This window comes from Lissotriton helveticus, chromosome 1_1 (genome assembly GCF_964261635.1).
Source record: "Lissotriton helveticus chromosome 1_1, aLisHel1.1, whole genome shotgun sequence".
Taxonomy (NCBI): Eukaryota; Metazoa; Chordata; class Amphibia; order Caudata; family Salamandridae; genus Lissotriton; species Lissotriton helveticus.
Window position 1 is genome coordinate 418,912,507 of NC_136057.1, and position 21,560 is coordinate 418,934,066.

General features: G+C 48.9%; 1 protein-coding gene across 1 annotated transcript in view; it reads left to right on the forward strand.

Annotated features, from left to right (window-relative positions):
- Nucleotides 1-220: 220 nt before the first annotated feature.
- The window catches only part of ETFBKMT (electron transfer flavoprotein subunit beta lysine methyltransferase), a 205,409-nt gene continuing 184,069 nt past the window's right edge, over nucleotides 221-21,560 (forward strand). The window contains exon 1 of the mRNA XM_078653932.1: nucleotides 221-560. Within this exon, the coding sequence (XP_078510058.1) occupies nucleotides 262-560 (299 nt within the window). The 5' untranslated portion in view covers nucleotides 221-261. The remainder of the gene's footprint in view (nucleotides 561-21,560) is intronic.

A 21,560-nucleotide genomic window follows, 5' to 3' on the forward strand; every position in this document is an offset into this window, starting at 1 on the left:
GATTTAAATGATAACTAAAATGCAATCTAAAAAACACGCTAAACATTCTTTGGCTCTTGATGAAATGAAAGAAGGCGAATTTTCCCAATACTACAAAGTCGTTAAAAGTAGAGAAATATCAGACAAATAAAGAAATTCCAAGATGTCCGACATGTTTGCACGCCCTTCATCTGCAGCTGAGCTATAGTCCTCTTTCAGTGTTCTGCTCATTCGAGGGTGTCTTACAGCTGTAGAATTTCATGGGGAAACTTTAGCTACACCATGTGTAGCGTGAACGCTGTCATACGGAGAAGTATTTGCATGCATGTTCTCCTGGTCAGCTCGGCGAGAGCACGAGGAATCAGATCCTGCCATACGAGTAGGGGGAAGGGTCTCTCTTCCTCAGAAGTCAAAGCGTTCATTGAGGAGAACACAGAGATTTCCAAGGAGCACCTGACTCCAGAGATCAGGCTCAGGCTGCTCACCCCACGCTGTCCATTCTGGCATGGGCGACCCGATTCCTGGCCGTTTGCTGACCCCTACTGGGCAATCTACTGGCCGGGAGGCCAAGCGCTGTCAAGGTAGAAATGCTCATTAATGTCTTTAGAATAACGAAAATAAACGTAGTTAACTCTTTGATCCACTTTATTTTTGTTTTACGGCGTAAGAAATCTAAATAGTGAATATACGTAGTTTCTTTTATTATGGCAAAGTGGGATCTCAAAACTTAAAGAGCATAGTAAACATTTTCTGTTCGTATTATTTATTTATTTATTTAATGCATTTTTATAAAGCGCGGACTTTACCCGAAGGTGTCAGAGCACTGTACAATAGAACCCATTACGTTACATGAGAGAACTGTTGCAGGAATAGAGCAAACAAAAATAGCATGAACAAACTGTATAAGCAAAAGTAAGAATAAATATGACAAATTTTACAATGACTAAAGAACTTCCTGGCGAACAATAGCAGGCCATAAAATCAAAACAACGCAGGCAAAAGGAACACAATTTCAAACACAGCAAGCACAGGATGTATAAGCAAAAATATAAACCTATGTGACAAATTTACAATGACTAAAGAACTTCCTGTCAGGGTCTGAGAAGGAGGGAATTAGTTCTGAAAGTGTCTTTGGAATAAAAGAGATTGACGCAGAGGTGTCAGCGCTTTTTAATAGAACAAACTCCATTACATAAGTGTTGAGTTGTGGGGGGTCGGGTGATCCCTGGGTCATGAGCTGGGGCCCTACACTGTGGGGGCACCTGGGATACACTAGGCCAACCACGTGGCGGTATCAAATAAACAACACGGGCACTAGATGATGTTCATGGCTCTCCGCACTCTCGCCAAGTGGCGTACGTGCGTGCGTGGCCCCTCTTTATTGAACCAGGTCACATGACCTAACGCGGCACGCCTGTTGCGTCACAGGCGTGCGCAAGCTGGAACACAACATTCCTCCTAAAACATGAAAGAAGAAAATGCAAATATAAATGTTCAACGTGGAGTCCCACAGTGGCAGTCTCTGGACTCAAAGCACATCAGATCAAAATGCACAATCAAGATTCCTGACAATTAGCAAGAAAAACACATATAACTTATATCGGAACAGTCTTACATGAGATGATCACGAAGGCGACAGGACGGTTCTGGATTACTCCTCAGCCTGTATTGTGACCTCCCTCGGCTCTGGGTGACGTCATCGCTGGTCCGTGGTGTGAGTCGGGGACTCGTGGCCACGGAATCAGGAACGTCCTGGCCCACACTGGGGTTCTCAGCATCATTAAGACTGTCACTGTTTTCTTCAGGAAGGGTGTTTCTCAACTGGCCTTCTTGGACCTCCGTTGCGTCCAAGACGGCTGGACTGACAGCCGCATGGTTTGCTGGTGGTTCTGGAGTGAGCCTCTGCTCCGGTTCCGGGTGAAACAGTTTGAAATGTGACACATTCCTGGTCACTAATTCTCTCCCTCTGGATGCTATTATGCGGGTGCCTTTCACACTAACAACTCTCCATGGTTCCGGTTCATAGGTTAGTCTGAATTTGCCGCTGGTTGTTCTATTCTTTAGCAGTACCAGGTCTCCTCGGCTGATCCTGTCTGCCACCGCTCTCCTTCTCTGGCTGACTTGGGCATAGGACCTCTGTCGCTTCCTTGCAATTCGGCTTTCATCTGCCACCTCCGGTGTCCATCGGGGATGATGAGGAGTGGAGTCTGCCACCACGCGTCCCATGAGAACATGGGCCGGTGCCACCCCTGTGGTGGTGTGGGGTGTTTGTCGGTAGCTCCGCAGGAATGTGAATATGGCCATTTCCACTGACTGCCCTTTGTCATGCGCGATCCGAATCACTTTGTTTAGAGTTCGCATGAAACGTTCAGCTTCACCATTGGCTTGTGGCCAGCGAGGGGTGATGCGGCGGTGCCGGGGTCCCAGGGCATTCAAGTAGTTGGCTAATTCCTGACCTTGGAACGGGGGGCCGTTATCCGTCCGCAGTTCACGCATCACTCCGTGGGCGGCTATGATCTTTTCCAGTTTGGGTAGTACTTCAGCGGCACTGGTGGTGGCTATGATTTCTACTTCTGGATATTTGGAGTGGTCATCTATTACAACCAGGGTGTGTCGCCCATCAGGCAGGCTTTCAAAGTCCATGCTGACACACTCCCACTGTTGTCGAGGCCGAGGCTCAACTAGGACTGGTGCTTCTCGCGGAACGTCCCCCGTGACTTGGCAGGCTGCGCAGGATCGTACAGTCCTTTCAACTAGATCATCCATGAGTGGAAACCACACTTTGGTCCTTAGTCGGACTTTTGTTTTGACCATTCCTTGGTGGCCGACATGGGCCAGTTGCACTACCTGGTCTGTCAAGGCAGAGGGTATTACTAGTCGGTGGCCCCGTAGCAGGCATCCTGTGTTGTCTTCGTTCAGTTCTCCTCTCACATGGTGCAAGCTTTCCATGATGCGTTGGGCTTCCGGTGTGAGTATCTTCCAGCTTTCCTTGGCGCGATTCCAGTTTCCTCTCCGAAGGGCTACCCATGCCCTTTGTAGGCAATCGTCCTTTACTGTAGCTTCGGCAATGTCGCTCATGGATATGGGCCGTGGACATGATCGTGCAGTGACACACTTGACATAGGCTTCCGTTCTTCGGCGTCTTCCATTTCCTCTGGTGTGGCCGCTCGTGGATGCCGTGAGAGATAGTCTGCTGGATTGCGTGACCCTGGTTGGTATTCTATCTGGCAATTGTAGTCTTGGAGCTGCAGCATCCATTTTTCTATGCGGGGTGGTGGCTTCGTCGAGGTCCCTGAAAATAGTGCAACCAGTGGTTTATGATCCGTGATTACTGTGAACGGTTTTCCATACAGATAAAGATGAAAGTGTCTACACCCCCAGTGTATGGCTATTGCCTCTTTTTCAATCTGTGAGTAGCGTTGTTCAGTGTCCGTGAGTGAACGACTAGCAAATGCTACCGGGGCCCAATCCATTTCATCCCGTTGTTTTTGCATGAGTACTGCACCTAGTCCAGCTGGGCCGGCATCTACAGCCACCAGGGTAAGTTTCCGGGGGTCAAAGAATGCCAAGGTGGTGGTGTCTGAAAGTGCTGCTTTGATGCTCTCAAAGGCGGTCTCCTGCTCCGGTCCCCATGTCCAAGGCGTGGAGTCTTTCGTGAGTTCTCTCAGGGGGAGTGTGAGGTTGGCGAGGTCTCGGATAAATCTCCCGCAGTAGTTGACCATTCCTAGGAAGCTGCGAACTTCGGTGACAGTGGTGGGGGACTTGGCTTCTTTGACGTCTTTCACTTTCTCGGGGTCAGGGTTGACTCCGTCAGCGGAGAACGTGTAACCGAAGAACCCTATCTTTTGCTTCAGAAATTCACACTTTTCCCGGTGTAGAGTGAGACCCGCTTCTCTCAGCCTTCGAAACACCTGCGCAAGTCGTTGGTTGTGCTCTGTTATGGTACGGGCGTGTATCATGATGTCATCGCTGACATTGATTACGCCCGGTATGTCAGTAATTAGTTCTTGAATCACATTCTGAAAGACTTCCGCCGCACTGGATATGCCGAAGCTGAGTCGAGTGTACCTCCGGAGCCCCACGTGGGTCGAGAACGTCGTTATGTTCCGTGACTCTTCATCGAGCACCTGTTGGTGGTATCCGGACCGGAGGTCCAGTTTCGAAAACCAGCATGCCCCCGCCATCTCTCCGATCAGGTCATCAATGGTGGGCGTGATGTGGCGTTCCCTTTTGATGGCAGCATTGGGAAGGCGCATATCCACGCAGATCCGGATGGCTCCCGGTTGTTTTGGCTTCCGGGTTACCGCAATGGGCGATACCCACGGGGTGGGGCCTGTCACTTTTTCAATGATGCCCGCTGCTTTGAGCTTTTTGAGTTCTTCTTCTACCAGGGGTCTGAGGTGGAAGGCGATGCGGCGATGTCTCAACGCCACCGGTTGAACGGCCTGGTCAATGTGTAAGTGTATTTCGCGACCTGTGAATTTTCCAATGCCCTTGAAGATGTCTGAGAAGTCCGTTACGATTTGCTGCACCGACTCTTGGTGAACTCCGAACGCGAACGTGACGACTCTGAGCTCTTCCACGGCCCGGCATCCGAGCAGCATGCCCTGCCCATCTTCCGACACGAAGACGTTCATGGTGACGGTGCTGTTGCCATTGTTGATCACCGTCCTGAACTTTCCTCTGATTTCGAGAGGGGTGTCCTGACCGTATGCAAATACAGTGATGGGCGAAGGACTTCGGGTGGGGGGCCGATCCATTGTCCTGTATAGGGCTGCACTCATAAGGTTGATGGTTGCACCTGTGTCGACCACGGCCATGATTTCTTGCTCTGCCACTCTTATGCAGCACTGTGGGAGTTTCCTGGCTCGTCGAGTGGCTGTACCAATCATGTGTACTTTGTGCACCGTCCTTTCCTCTTCTTCATCATCATCCATATCGCTCTGGCTCGGGTCTCCTTCTGGTACTGTGTTCACCACCTGCCGTGGTTTGCGGAACTTCTTCGAGCGACATACTTTTTCAAAGTGGTTGAATCTGCCACACCCAGAGCATCGCTTCCCTCGCGCTGGGCTATCTGGTGCTGGGTGGCTTGGGCCACCACAATATCCACAGGATTTCCCTGTCGCACCTGCCGATGTTCCCGAGGGTTTCTTGTTCAACTTGGTCGGGGACTTGACCTGGATTTTGTTGACTGGTTCGGCTTTGGCGCTTGGAGAGCTGCTTCCATGTGAGCAGCTCGGGCTTTGGACAGTTCTTTCGTGCGGCCAAGGGTCAAGATGTCGGCTAGCGGTTTTCCTGATTCTTCCAGGATACGCTCTCTCAGTTTGGCTGAAGCGCAGCCTTGAATTATCTGACCCCTTATTTCTTCAGTGGCGTCTGCAAATCCACAAGACAACGCCAGTCGCTTTAACCTGGCGTGATACGTGTCCAGTGATTCCTCCGGCAGCTGCCGGGCTTGCCTGAAGATGAACCTTTCATAGTCCTGATTGGCCATGGGTTCGAAGTATGCATTCAAGGCATTGATGAGTGAGTGATGAGTCTTTGGGGTTGCCTCTGTTAGCGTTTTGGCGATGGTGTGCACATCCTTGCCCCCTAGGTGGAGTACCACGGCTCTCTTCTGTTCTTTGTGAACTTTGGTGGCTTCAAAGAAAACCAGCAGCCTGTCCACCCAGTCTTTCCATTTAGGGGCTAGTGACGACGGTGAGCCTTCCACCACAAAGGGTTCAATGGGTGGTATGGTGGCCATGGCTTGACTGTTGGAGGACGGCGCACCTGGCGTTGGGTAGCCTGTGATCTGCTCCCCCAGATTGTGGACGTCAGCAATACAGGAGTGGTTGTTGCCACTGCTCGCTTCTGCCGCTGCTTGTTTCTCACCCCTTCAAAGGGATCGCCCCCTGTTTCTTGTGGGATGCGGGACGTATAAGGGCACGTTTCAGTTGCCCCCCTTGCGTGCAGCGGTGTCCTTAGCATACAACGCGCTGGTCCTCTGTGCGCGAGAACAGCCGCCTTCGGGAGCTCAGCGCACCGCGTCCGCGCGATGCATGACACACTGCAGGGGCGCGGCCCGGGCGTCAGAATCCAGACGCGCGGATGCAGCCAGTAGCGCGCTTCACGCACCTGCGGCGAGCCTGGGTGTGGCGCTGTCCCGGGGCGTCGAGGCACAGTTGGGGAGCCCGCGGGCTGAAGGACTGAGGCAGCGGCGCGCCCGGTGAGGGCGGGGAAGAAGGCAGCGGTCCAGCGGGCGGGGCGCAGGGGCAAGGAACGGCTCACCTGCAGGCCCAGATGACCTCCGCATGCAGCAACCTCGCTTGCACAGTGTGTGGGGCCTCGGGGCAAGAGCACCGCGAACAGGGGCACAAGCTCGCGGCCGCCGCGAGAAGAGGCGGGCGCACCACACACACGGCGAGGGCACGACCACCCTCGTCGCCAGTTGTTGTGTTGTGGGGGGTAGGGTGATCCCTGGGTCATGAGCTGGGGTCCTACACTGTGGGGGCACCGGGGATACACTAGGCCAACCACGTGGCGGTATCAAATAAACAACACGGGCACTAGATGATGTTCATGGCTCTCCGCACTCTCGCCAAGTGGCGTACGTGCGTGCGTGGCTCCTCTTTATTGAACCAGGTCACATGACCTAACGCGGCACGCCTGTTGCGTCACAGGCGTGCGCAAGCTGGAACACAACAATAAGGAAATAGAGTAACATGGTAGTAAGTAGCAATACATATATGTACAACAGTTACTGGTGGTGAGAGTTACAGGTTAACAAGTTACATATTCCCACAAGATTACATATTAAGAAAAGATGGAGTGATTAGAGTTACACAAGTACATATTTACATAAGGCGGTGGTACAAACGTTTGGAGATAGCAAGTTCCACATTCTAGACGCATTACATGAGAAGGTTTGCTCCATTTTTTTCTATCCCTTTTGAAAGTTGGAAGTTTGAGCCGTAGATTTTTATCACTGGTTGAAGGTCTGGAGCTGACTGATATTTTGAGTTTGTTGGCCATATAGCGAGGGGTAGAAATGTGTATGGCTTCATGGGTGATGCAAGCAGTCTTCTATATTGACCTAGCTTCAATGGGAAGCAAGAGAAGAATCAGTTTGGATGTAATATAGGAATTTCTTATAGCCGGTATGTGCCACTGAATGGAGGATGGATTTTAGAGGATACAGGTGAGATTTGGGGAGGCCTGCAACGAGAGAATTACAGTAGACCTGTCTGGAGAGTACCAACGTTTGAACCAGAGTTTTTAGGTCTTGCTCAGGAATGAAACACCAAATCCCCCAGAGAAAGTGCAGTTGGAAGCGTGCGTTCTTGCCCATGGTGTTGATTTGAGATTGGAAGTCGAGTCATTTGTCTAGGATGACACCTAGGAGTTTGGAACTGTCCACAATGGTAGGTTTGATGCTAAGAATGTTCAGACTATCCATCCAAGATTGAACAAGTGGTGGTGAGTTAGAGGTTGAGATAAGAAGGAATTGGCTTTTAGAGGGATTCAGAATTAGATGATGGGATGTCATGAATTCTTGGATGGAGTTGAGGGTGGTGGTGAGGATTGAAATGTAAAGTTTGGAGGACACCTTTAGGTAAAGTTGGGTGTCAGCATAGAGGTGATAATGGATCTGGGACTTTTTTAGTAGGTTTCCCAGCTTTTCCATGTAAAGATTGAAAAGGGTGGGTGTGGGCATCGAGCCTTGAGGGACGCCTTGATCCGCTGCCTTTCAAGAACAGAAAAAGTAAGCAATTTTAATCGTCTGAGATTTGCCCGTGAGGTATGATTCAAACCATTCGAGTACTGTGCCTTCAATCCCATTCTTTGTTTTGGTGTGTACAGAATAGTGTTATGGTTTACAGTCTTAAAGCTGCAGAAAGGTCCAGAATGATCAGGAAACAGGAGTTGCCGGAGTCGAGTTTGAGTTTGAGTCTAAAATTATTTGTTGAGCGCACGGTCACCAGCGGTTTCATGGCGCTATAACTGGCAAAATAACAGGGTAGGAACAGTAAACATGAAGCTGAGGGAATTTGGGACAGTAAAGGACTAATCAAAGGCTTTAGAAAACAGATGAGCCTTAAGCTGTTTCCTGAAGTGGGGGTAGAGCGTCAAAGCTCTAAGTTCTGGAGGCAAGGAGTTCCAAAGAAGAGGAGCGAGGGTCGCAAATTTCGAACCTCCCCATTTCCTCCTCCGAAACCGCGGGACTGTGAGAAGGGATTTGGTAGATGAACGTAGTTCCCTGGTAGGAACATAGGGTGTAATCTCAGATGAGATAAAGACCGGAGCCGTGCCCAGTCGAGCTTGGAAAGTGAGGGAGGCAAGCTTGAACTGGACACGCTCACGGACTAGGAGCCAGTGCAAAGTTTTAAGGAGGGGGGTGACATGGTGGAACTTTGGCAATTTAAACACCAGGCGTGCCGCCTGGTTCTGGATCTGCTGCAACCGTTTTAAGCTATATGCAGGTATACTAGCATATAGGGCGTTGCCGTAATCCAGGCGGGAGATGACCATTGCCAAAGTTATCAGTTTCAAGGCATCAAACGTAAAAAAACGGGACACCTTGCGTATAGTACGCAGTGACAGAAAGGAAGAGGACACCACGGAACTAACCTGGGAGTGAAGGGTGAGCTGGGGATTGAGCTTAATACCCAGTGTTTTTACCGAGGTGGAAGGGACGGGTGGGGGACCTAAGGAAGGGGGCCAAAACATAGGAGACCAGGGACTGGATGAACCACCCGTCAACACCAGCTCAGTCTTGTCTGGGTTGAGTTTCAGATGGTTGTGGCTCATCCAGTCTCGGATATGAATCATAGTAAGTTGAAAATTAGAAACAGAGGCAGGGGAAGAAGACAGATTAAAGACAAGTTGGTGGTCATCCGCGTAATTAAACACGGAGACCTCCATCTGTTGAAGAGAGAAAATAAGAGGGGCAATGTAAAGATTGAAAAGGAGGGGTGAGAGGGAGGAACCTTGGGGAACCCCGCACTGAATTTTCCGGAAGTCCGCAGTAAAATCACCCAGGCGAACCGCCTGGGAGCGGTCCCTCAAGAAGGAGGACAACCATACCAGAGCAGTACCCCCGATCCCCGCCGCCCTGACACGGGAAAGTAAGATGGTGTGATCAACCGTGTCAAAGGCGGCTGAGAGGTCGAGGAGGACTAAGGCCTGGGTCTGGTTGGTGTCCATCCCCTCCCTGAGGTTGTCAAGGACCGAAAGTACTACGGACTCCGTAGAGTGTGCGGGGCGGAAGCCGGCCTGACGGGGAGCTAAGACCCCGTGCATCTCCACAAAGGAACTCAGAGCGCAGGTGACATGGCGCTCGAGTACCTTTGCCAAAAATGGCAAGAGGGAGATGGGACGGTAGTTGGCGGGAACCGAGGGGTCCGCGCCCGGCTTCTTAAGTATAGGGACAATGATCGCCGCTTTCAGTGGGGAGGGTACAACGCCCTGAGAGAGCGAGCTGTTGAGGAAATGAAGGGGAGGATCGGGGCAAGAAGAAAAGATGTGGCGAAGGATATGGGAAGGACAAGGGTCTAGGGGAGAACCGGATTTGACTAAAGGAATAATAGCCGACAGAGATTCCTTGGTAAGAAGAGGAAGGGCACCAAGTAGTCCTTTAGGGGAGGGGCACTGAGGGTCTACAAAAATAGGGGAAGGGGGAGGGATATTTGCCTTAATAATGGCAATTTTTTGGATAAAAAAATTGTTAAGTGAATGACAAAGTTCCATAGAGGGAGTGGGCTGCAGGGTGGTTCTGTCAGAGAAAGCCAAGTTGCGTACAATCGAGAAAATTTCCCTCGATTGGTTCTCCGCGGCGAGGATTTTAGAGGAGAAATAGGTTGTTTTTGCCGCCAGGATGGCCTGTTTGTATTCGGTCAGGATGTTGATAAACTCCAGTCGAAGTAGGGGGCAATAGTTTCTCCTCCAGGCACGCTCCGCTCTGCGCACTGTTAATTTGATGGTCTTGAGATCCTCATTAAACCATAGGTTTGCATCCTTCTCCCGTTTGGAGGTGACCCGCTTTAGGGGGGCGATAGAGTCGCACCCAGAAGTGAGCCATTGGTCGATGGACGTGACCTGGGCGAGAGTGGAAAGCCCATAAAGGGGGGGGATAGGATGCAGTAAGTAGGGCTGATAGATGATCGGGATCTACTCGCCCCCAGGCCCGCACCCAAACATTTTTGGGTAGCGGGGGTATAACCGGGGGATGAATGGGGAGGGTAAATGCAATCAGGTAATGATCTGACCACGTACAAGGGGAAATGGATATGGACTCTACAGGGCAATTCAGAGACCAGAGCTGGTCTAATGTGTGTCCTTTGACGTGGGTAGGGGCATGAATATGGGATGTGAAACTTAAAGATTGGAGGGTTTCTGAAAATTCCTTGGAAGAAGGGCATTCTGCAGGGTCAGAGGGCCAAAAATTAAAATCACCCAAGAGTAAGATGGAAGAATTGTTAATCGTAATTGTGGCTAGAGCCTCCAGAAAGCTAGGGAGAAACAATAAGGGTGATTGGGGGGGGGCGATAAATGAGTACACAAGTGAGAGGAGGGGTGATAGAGGTGGTACGTATGGCCAGGTACTCAGTAGTGGCAATATCCGACAGGGAAAGAATTTGAAAAGGAATATCAGTCCGAGCGATGACCGCTACTCCTCCCCCAGCCTTACCGTTTGAGCGATCTGAGCGTAGAGCATAGTACGGGGCTGGTAAGGTGGCCAAGAGAGCCGGGAGGGAGTCATCGCAAAACCAGGTTTCTGTTAAAAACCGAATGTCTGGTGAATGAAGGTCCAGTAGCACCGATAGTTCGTGCGAGTGGGCAACAGCGGACCGGGTGTTCAAATAATAAGCTGAGAAAGTTGTGGTGGGTCCGGGATTATCAATGCCTGCGGATGCATTAGAAGGAATAACATGAGGGACCGGGGTAGTGTGGGCGGGGGACAGACCTAGGGAAGTAATGCGGGAACATGTGGCGGCAGCTAGCGGCCATGAGCCCTGGAGACTAAGCAGTTTTGACGGGGAGTAGCTGATAGTTTGGGCAGGGCGACATCCCCCTTGCCCCGGCCGGCCGCGGACGGGCGCAGACGGGCTTGACTTGTGCGCGACTTTGGCGCGAAGTCGGCGCTCCCGCTGCGCTCGTCCGCTGCGCTCGTCCGCTGCGCTTGTTCCAGGTCGTCATTTATGTCTGGTGGCCGTAAGCCACTAGACCGCTGACCTGCACTTGCAGTACTGTTTCATTGCTGTAGCCGGATTGAAATTCATCAAGTAGGTTGTTGTCCTTAATATGTTGGGCGAGTTGCTTCACTATGCATCCTCCAGTGATTTTAGCAAGGAAAGGGAGGTTGGTAATGGGGCGGAAATTAAGGTCACTCACATTAGTGGAGGGTTTCTTTAGAAGTGGGGTCACCTGACCTGTTTTGAGGGCATCAGGAAGGGAGCCTTGACTGAGAAAGAGGTTAACCAGATTAGTCCAGTAGGGGAGCGTGTAGTTGTAGAAGTCTATTTCAATGTGGCTAGGGATGGGGTTCAATAGAATGGTTTGAAGGTTTTGTTTTCAGAATGCTCTTGTAGAGGGCATCTTCAGTGATTACGTCAAAGCTGTGCCAGGAGTCTTTGGATTTTCAGTCCTCAAGTGCGGTATGCTGAGGGACATGGTCAAACTGCGATTTCACTTTTGCATCAAAAAAATATCTGGGCAACCCCTTCTATCTATGCAGTCTTCTCTGTTTATGCGACCATCTCTATTTAGCTATGCATCTCTGCAGCAATCTGTCTGTTTGCCTGTCTATACCACCCACTTTATTTGTGTTTGCAGATCTCTGCATTTACCTATCTTGTCAACCTTCTCTGTTTGTGATAAAGCTTTAGAAAAACAAAAGAAAACAAAAAAGCATCAGCAAAGGAAATAGGATGCTAGCCAGCTTCTTCTGGTACTCCCCTGAGGCGGAAAGCCGGGGGATTAGGGTCGGAATTCGAGCTGAATGTTGACTTTGAAATGTGGATTGCACGATTTTAACTGCAATTCATTTTAAAGCAATCTGTTTTGCACTACCGATTTTATTCTGAACTGCACTTACCACTAAAGTATTTTGTAAAACGCTGGCTGGTGGCTCCGGTCCTATTCACTGTTTGGGTACCATCCCCCGACCCCCCCCCGCGCAGCCGATTAGGCGCTGATGCGGAAGGAGGCACAGGGAACCGCCATCTTGGAAGTAGGGGAAGGTCTGCGGACTAGTTGTCGCAGCCTCCTGCCCTCCTCCCTCCCCCATAAAATGGCCATAGGACCTCGCCCGCGCAGCGGGCGCGCCGGTGGCAAGCCCGTCTGCGCCCGTCTGCGCCGGGCCCGCGCTTAGCGCCAGAACCCCTGGATGGTTTCCTCCAGATCCTCCTAGGAGGCGCACTTATAGCCGAGCGCAGCTTTGGAATTTGGGGGGGATGTGAGAGGACTGGTTGCCTCATGATGGCTCCAGATAAAGATCTACAGGTTGGCCTGCAACGTTGCCCTTCATGTAAAACGATTCTTCCTCTTATTATTGGGGGTAAAACTAAGGCCTTTACTCGCACTTCCACTACTAAGGAAAGACGAGGAGACCAAATTATTAACTGCATTCTGATTAATGCCAGATCTCTGGTAGAGCATAGCATTGAGTGTGCTGAGCTGATTTTGGACAAGAATGCCCAAATAGCCTTTATTACCGAGACCTGGACGGATGCTGCATCTGGTCCCGATCTGGTAAAGGCTACTCCACCGAATTATCTTAATTTTGTCCTAGACAGGCCAGGAAAACAGGGAGGAGATCTGGCTATCCTCTATCAAGCGTCCATTCAAGGACTATTTTTTCCAGTGACCTCCGTGGCAGGTGAGGCCCTGGGGTTTAAGCTGAAACTCTCCAATCATCAATCTTTTAAGGGTTGCCTCATATAATAGACCTCCTGGGATGAAGTCCCGTTTTCTTGATACAGTTGATAGCATTTTGGAGGAAGCCCTCTGTGCCAACTCCTTCACGGTCCTGGGTGATTTTAACTTTCATTTAGAAGACATTTCTGATGTTGACACCATGGCCTTAGCTGAAGCGATGTCTGCAGCGGATCAGACCCAGATGGTCTTTGGGGCAACGCACCAGGCCGGTCACACATTCGATGGGATATTTTCCAACGATCCCGATCTGGTATTTTCTAAAGCTGAACCCTTGCCCTGGACAGACCATGGGGTGGTGCTGTTTACCATCCTCAGCCCTCTGGTTAAGATAACTTTGTGTGAGGGGCAAACAACTAGGATGTGCAGGGCTTGGAAAAACATTGATGGTAGAGCCTTGGAGGAGCTGCTAACGGCCTCTGGGTCGGCCTTGTCTGCAGACGTGAACACAGCTACCACCGAATACACAGAGTGGATTGACAGGGCCTGTCATAAGTTAGTCCCTCCTAAGCAATGTCGGGACACTAGTTCGGTTCCATTGGCCCCATGGTTTTCCGACGCGCTTAGAGAAGCTAAAGCAGTATGCAAAAAATTAGAACGGATCTGGCGAGTGAACTACAACAAGCTAGATAAAGAGAGACTAAAAGTCAGCCAGAGGGTTTATAAAGATAGCATTAGGAAGGCTAAGATTGTCTACTATACGGACCGCATTGAGAAGGCCAAGAACTTAGCAAAGGAACTTTTCGAGACTGTGGCCAGTCTGACCTCCCCCAAACCTGTGACTGTGCCACCTAATATCGAACTTTGTGAATCATTGGCAAATTTCTTCCTGAACAAAAATTCAAGCAATTTTCATCTCTCTTGAACCTCAGGTGGCCCACAGCCTCTCGGAGGGGTCCCATGGGAACCTTCCGGTCGGACCCTCGGGGGCTAAATTTTTGACCTTCGAGCCAGTAAATGCGGGCGATGTGTTAAAACTACTGATGGCAACCAAATCGGGCTCACCCCAAGATCCCTGCCCTACATCAATTGCAAAGCTGGCAGCCGCTCCCATTGCAGATTCCTTAGCCAGCATTTTCAATCTGATGTTTGAGAAGGGTGACTTCCCCAAACTGTGGAAGCGGGCTTCGATCTGCCCACTTCTCAAAAAACCTTCGTTTGATACCACGGACCCCAATAGTTATAGGCCAATAGACGGGTTGCCGCTGCCGGCTAAACTTATTGAGAAAATCATGAATTCCCAGCTCTGTTCATTTCTGCGTAACTCGAAGGGTCTAGACCCGGCCCAACATGGGTTTAGGGAAGGACACAGCACCGAGACCGCTCTTATTAAGTCCACAGAGGAGGTCCGGAAGGTGCTGGATGACGGGGGCCAGGCAGTGCTGATCCTTTTGGACCTGTCTGCAGCCTTCGATACGGTCCACCATGCCATGCTGGTGGACCGGTTGGAGGGCTGCGGGGTCCAGGGTCAAGCACTTAACATTCTGAAAGCCTTCCTAAAAGACCGGGTACAAGTGGTGGCTATGGGTGATTTCGAATCAAGACCCTTCGAACTCCCCGGGGGGGTCCCTCAGGGATCCTCCCTAAGCCCAACTTTATTTAATATCTACGTATCCTCTCTTGCCCCGGTGATCCGATCCTTTGAGTTCGAGTTAACATCCTACGCAGACAACACCCAGATTGTGGTCTCGGTGCTCCCTGGGACAGAGGTGGGGGTGGCAGCCAGGTTCCAGGACTGCATGTCAGCAGTCAGCTCCTGGATGGCAAAAAGCTGCTTAAAATTGAACTCCTCCAAGACTGAGGTGCTTATTTTCGGGTCAAACACCAACCTTTGGAGCCCTAACTGGTGGCCTACTGACATGGGATCTCCGCCATCCCCGGCTTCTAAGGTGAAGAATCTTGGTGTCATTATTGACAACCAACTCTCTTTTAAACCCCAAGTCAAGGCGTTGACTTCCTCTATACATTGGACCCTGAAAATTATTAGGAAGGTTCTCCCCTTCCTACCGGAGGGAAGTAGAAAGACGGTGGTGACGGCACTTGTTCTTTCACGCCTCGACTATTGTAACAGTCTTTTTTTAGAGGCCCAACAGGGGGTGCTCAACAAACTTCAGGTCCTACAAAACGCGGCTGCCCGCCTCATTGGGGGCTTGCCCAAGTTTTCATCAGTCACCAGGGAACTGGAGAAGCTGCACTGGCTCCCGGTGCGGAAGCGGATTTTGTTTAAAGTCCTCTGTATTGTCTTTAAGGTGCTACATGGCCTGTGTCCTTTGTTCCTTCAGGATCATTTCCAATGGTATAGACCAGGGAGACAACTAAGGTCGGCCAGCATGGGGCTGATTAAAACAGCCCGCATCAGGAAGGCACGCTGGGGTGGCAGGAGCTTTGTGAGGGGAGCAGCAATGGCGAGGAACTCCCTTCCTCTTACCCTTAAACAAAATGGGAATCTGATGGCATTCAGGGAAAACCTAAAAACATGTCTCTTTACCCTCTAGTTCCGGAGGCTCAATCTTAGGGAGTTACCACTTCAGCGCCAGGACACCGATTGGTATTAGCGCGCTTTATAAGTGTTATAAATAAATAAATAAAATAAATAAATTTACGAGTCATTTTCTTATGGCGGATGTTAGCCACTACCTTTTGATTTTACTAGAATTATGTGAGTTGTCAGCCATATTTCATACATTAGATTGATATTAAGTCATTCAAATTGTTCTTCCACCCACTACAGCATGCATCATGGGGCAGTGGTTTGGCCCACTTCAGCCATTTCCGATTCTACTGTGAGGTAGGGCATGTGTCCCATTCACAAGGAGCACATCCCCACAAAAAGTAGTCACCTTTAGGGCCAGGGAATACTATGGTTATCTGTGCTTTTTGAGGCCAACAAAATATTCTTGACCTTAACCAATGTTTTTTCAGTTTGATGTGGGCCTGGCAGCTTCCCAACCTTAGCGTTCTGCAAACACCATAACTGAACAAAACAAGAATTTTCAAAGCCAAAAGAACGGTGACCAAAGCATGACCTATTGACTTTGCCAATGTTTGTTTATGAACAGGGGCTTCCTAGTTCTAAGGTTTCTCCTTTGGGTTTAAGGTTCCTATTTGGATAGGAGAAATAATTGCCCCATACAGTGGATGTCTTGTGGGCGGTACAGAGGGCTTTGAATTATGTTTTTCATGCAACAGGTAACCTATATGGAGCTTTAAGAGCATGATAGATGTTGTTGTGTCTCTTCAGTCTAAGAACATGTCCGGCAGTGGGATTCAGAATTTGTTGAAGTTTTAAGTAAGTGTTTTGTAAGTCCATTGTAGAGTGATTTGGTAGTGATTTGTCTCACAAAGGTGGCGTCTGAGCATTCTGGGGCCAGCATGCCCTGGAAAGTTTGTTCACCCCCCACATGTTTGTGATATTGGGGTTATCCATAATGTTTTTCTCAGTTTGGTCACACGTGGAAAAGGACAAAGGTTGGGTCTGAAGTAAATCTCTTTCCAGGGTGGGAACCGGCAGGTAAAACCACTCATATATGATTGATGGTGCAGGGAAAGATCTTCTCCATGAGGAAGAATGTTTTTCATATGGACTTTTTAAGTAAACCCAAAGTGCTTGCCTGACATGTTTTGCTATTTCATAGCATTGTAAATAACAAGTGTTATTCTACTGAGTTGTTCTCATTTACTTAATGTTCAACACATTTATTGATCTCGACGATGGTATCAATAATCTAGTAGTAATAGATGAAGACTTTTTTCATGCTCGGTTTTCTTCCTCTTTCGGGACAATCTACACACTGATCAGGAATTTGAGATTCCCAGGTCACGAGAGTAGGATTAATTTTTCTTTCTGGTGGCTCTGTTACTCCTAATAAAAGGCTTTCACCTATCCCAACACCCTTCTTGGAATTCCCCTAGCAAACCAGCATTCACCCCAGTACAGAGATCTGGGCCTAAATCCTCTTGCCCCAGCAGGCAGTAAAAATTTATTCAAAGGAACATAACTTTAAAAGTTGTTTGTTAGTCAGCTCAGTGGTTTCCATTTACTTAGGATTTATCACATTAATTAAGCCTAGACATGCCAACCGCATCAGAGTGTTCCAAAGTTAAATATATACAATTAACGCTGTAAAATACAAAACAACATTTTTTTACCATACACGAAAATATATGCAAGTCTTCTATAAAAGTAAACCGAGGGACAATCTGATGCAAAGTAAAATAGAACAAAAAACACTTCTAAAATAAAGGGAATACGTTTGAGGTTGGTCTTTCAGGAGTCAAAACAAGTGTTGGCAAAGGTAATATGTTTTTCCTTTATGGCTTATTGGCTTTGCCAATGGTTTATAGCCACATTGCACAGCATTCGTGATGCTGTGCAACATGGCTAAATAAAAAAATAAATTAAAAAGAAGCATTTGACACGGCCGCTCGCATCATTTTGTAGGCACACGCACTACACATATGTGCGTCTACAAAATGATTGGGGCACTTATTTTTCTTTTTATTTACGTAGCCAAGTTGGATCGGTAACTAAAAGCAATTCAATGAGAAAAAGGATGGGTGAAGCGTAAGCAACATGGGGGAGGGTAGGGGTGAATGATGAAAAAACATGGGAGGGTTTGTGAGGGAATGCTGAAGCAACAGGGGAGGGGACTCGAAAGCACGGGGGAGGGGCTGGAGGGTGGCAAAAGCCATAAAGCGGGATGGTGAGATGTAAGCAACACAGGGGTTGGTGGAAAGGAACACGGAGGACATGGGTGGGGCGAAGCAATGAAGAGGTTTTTTCTATAGATCACTTTGGGCTGGGGTGCAGTCCTCCGTCCTCCAAGTTTTTTTTGGGCTAAAATAGATACTGTACCATGTCATGAAACAGTCGTTGTTTGGGGTCACTGTAATAAGCAGTTAGATATACAAATGCACTTTGTAGTGTTTTTGATTTCCGGCAATGAAAGCCCTCGAAACACACTTACTAGACTTTAAATTGGCTCTTACAGCAGATGCCAATTTAAGTGATAGGGTTGTCTTTTTATTTTATTGAAGCCTACTCGAAGCAAACATTAACAGTAACTGGTACGATTAGGCCCCTATTGTAAAACTCAAATATTACAAATAAACATAATCCTTGAAACTTTCTTCTTGCAGCTCTATACTAAGGAAATCTAATTAGGAACAAGTTTGGTATGTAAGAAAGTTAGAATAAGACTGCTCTCAAGCAGAAAGTTAGGATAAAAATTACGAGAGTTAATCCAAAGATCCGGAGTGTGCGAATGTCCATATTAACCCAGTGAACTGGGAGGATTTTATAACCTAATGTGCTAAAGTAGTCAATATATGATAGAGAACAGTCACAAATAGTGGTCTTTCTATATTGGACACTCCTCTGTTCATTTGGTACCAGTGTAGGGGTGCTATCCAAGAAAATTAGGTCCTTGATTTCGAGGTAATAACTTTCTCTGAAGGTTGTAATGCACGGGTTGGAGACTCTTGTAGGAATTTAGGCCTCCTTATATGAACTTCTGTCCCTGCAGTGCAGGGAGGCCCTCAACCCTTCAAAGCAGGAGCAGGTAAACCCACCTCCACAGTTATTAGAGCATTTGAGACACACATCACTGGGAGTTCCAGCTCATCTTGTAAGGTGAAACAAGAAGAAAATGAAAGATGAAGTAAGAAGTGACAGACGAGGGAGTACAGACATCATATTGTATACAAAGTGGATTTTATAGATATGGGTTAAAATGGAAATTGAGAAACGTGTTGCAAACTGGATTAGAGGTAGGGGTACAGCCTATGTGGTTTTTAGCACTTTTAGAGGTCGAAGCATGTACAGCGTGCTTAGTTGCTTCAGGAGAGAGTGGTGTGCTCATGCTTGCACAAATATAAAGTCTATTTCCCGACCCATGACAAGGGTAAGGAGACTAAAGAACCGGAATAACCCACTTACTGGGTCTCGGCGGCGGGGCAACCGCCCAAGTCTTCCATACCCTTCATACGTAGTAAAAGGAGACACAGGAGCCTTCGTCTGCAGGAGGAACCTAGATTTATTCAAATAGCCTGGGCTATGGAACAGAGTCCCAAGCTCGTTAGAAACCAGACAGAGGAGGCTGCTGCCTTACTCCGTAGCTTACAAGCCTTTTATACTTTTTCATTCTAGTCTTTTGGCTGTTAGTCCATTGTTCAATCAGGGCAGTGTTTGCAGTTGATAACCAGATCCAGATGATGTTTGTAGTTGGTGACCTGGTCAAGGCTTGGTACTCAAATCATTGTTCACTCAGTTTGATCAAAGCTCAGTCTTTCAGGTCATTGTTCTCTCAGCTTGGTGAAAGCCCGGTCTTTCAGGTCATTGTTTAATCACCCTGATCAAGGCCCAGCAGTCAGACCATTGTCCAGATAACCTGATCACGGTGTCAAGGATGTTTACCAGGCTGGGAGCAGGAGATGGAAAACAAATAATTTACACAGGGTGTGAGTGTCTCATGGCTTTCTGTTGAACTGCAAAGAACAGGGGGGTTGGGTGTGCGACAGTTCATGGGCAGAAATGCAGGCTGCAAGATGGTTTTTGTCGTGTCAGTTAGAATTTTCCCAGGCATCAGCAGAAACGACCAGGTGGGTCGTGTGGACGTTTTTGACACGAGATGTCCCTGAAAAAAAAATGGAGTCCCGGTACAAATGATGCCGATCAGAAGAACACTTTTCCTCAGACCCTCCGTTTGCCATTGAGTGGCAAATACTTTAAGAAATGTCAATGTTCATAAGGCCATCTGTTTCTTGTTGGAGCATCATCATCATATTGGTGTTGTGAATGTTAGAGGGTGGAGGCTTGATGGTCTGGACACACATTGTATAGAGCACTGGCAGGCACTGAAAGCACAAACAGCAGGAGACCAGGACAGTTACTCCCAAGGAAGATGAGGACCCTCCACCCCCACTGGGAAAGGAGTCCCCAGATCCAGCCTGCGAGGGACCAGTTGCCTTCATCCAGATGAATTTCGGAACAAAGGCGATGCAGCGTTGGATGGCATCGTACACTGTAGGTGCATTGTCTGGGATGTACACGCAGCAGCTGGAGACGATCAATTTACACACACCAGCACGATCAGCAGGGATGACGTCTAGGACCATGCGGTTCTGAAGCGTTAGAAGGCGGTCCGCCTGTAGCTCTGCAGTGATGTTGGAGAGGGCACCAGCTGTTACTGTGATGATGGCTTCAAGGACCCTGCTCAGTCCTCGTACAGCCCCACTTTTTGCCATGGGACCCCAGAATGGAAGGAAACCTTTAAAGAAATCCCCGGTTTCCTGGCCTGCTGTATCCTCGGCTGATAAGACGCCCCTACTTGAGCGACGCAGAGCGCCCTTCATCAACAGGTGGTAACCCCCATGGGTAGAATACGTTGGTGGAAGGAGGAAGGCCAGATAGCAGGTACCAGACCAGTTACGGGGGAGCCAAGTGTAGGCGGCAGTGCTACAGGTGAAATAGGTGTTGGGGGATTCCACCAGCTTTGGAGGAGATGTAGAGTTTAAAGCTTTTGTGATATCACACGTAGTGGTACCAACTTTCTTAGTCCCTAGGCCATGGATGCAGACACGGCCTTGCACATTTATAACATTCACAGTCTCTCGTTCATCAGGCAGTATCCTTCTTGTGCGGAATCTGGAAAATGTTCGTCGATTAGTTGAGTTGAATACTACCATCTCACCAAGTTCATCTGGTGATAGTAGCGATGTGGATGAGCTGGTCGGGCAAAAAGGAGCATTGACATGGCCAGATCAGTTCCGACAGAAGTCCTCCCGAAATGTTCCAAGGGCAGAATTGGCACTACCATTGACAGTGTAGGCCTCCTGCATCAACAGCCACCATGCAAGACAAGACCCAGAGATGGAAAAGGGGTAGGGAAAGAATGGGACAGGGTGTATCATGGAATGCGGCATCAGTCCAAAAACCCAGCAGTTGAAAGTGTTCATGATCAGCTGGTGATGATGCAACATTTGGATGAAGATGTTATTGAAGAATTCTGCACGGTGGGGTAATTTATGGGCTGGTAACGTGTAATACTGGTGCTCTGCAGGAGTCGGGGTAGGAGTTGGTGAGGTAACAGGATGGTAGATTATTAACAGCCAACCAAGGATAGACAGGATGAGGGAGACAAACAGCGTCACCACGGTGGCCATGAAGCATTTACTATGTCGGAGACTGACATATTGATTCTGGATTCAGGTGTCTTGGACGGCAGCCATTGTGCTAAGCCAGGGACCTCTAGTGGCTGTCTGTGATTGGTGGTTGCTTCACTGGGCGCAGGTGCCAAGAGCCCTATGCCGTACCTTAGTCTGACACACCAGCACTACTCTCAGCCGGGGAGATCACAGCCCTACAGCCTATAGGCACTTGGCGAAGTCAAGGGCAAGCCTTCCCTCGGGGGTACAAGTTATATCGGTCGGAAGTAGGGACAGTATGGTCGGGAAACAATTATTCTTGATGTTTAGCAGAGTTAAGGGAGGGTTCCACCCTTCCTTTCAGTACGCTGTCACTCTCTGCTTCCGTAGATGTAAAATGCAGCCTGGCATCGCTGAATGGGACAAACATCAGGACTGTTTCTGAGTCTTCTTGTCCTTCCCTCACCCACTGATCATAGGGGAGGGGCAGAGGCACACTCCTGCAGTGAGACGAATGCACC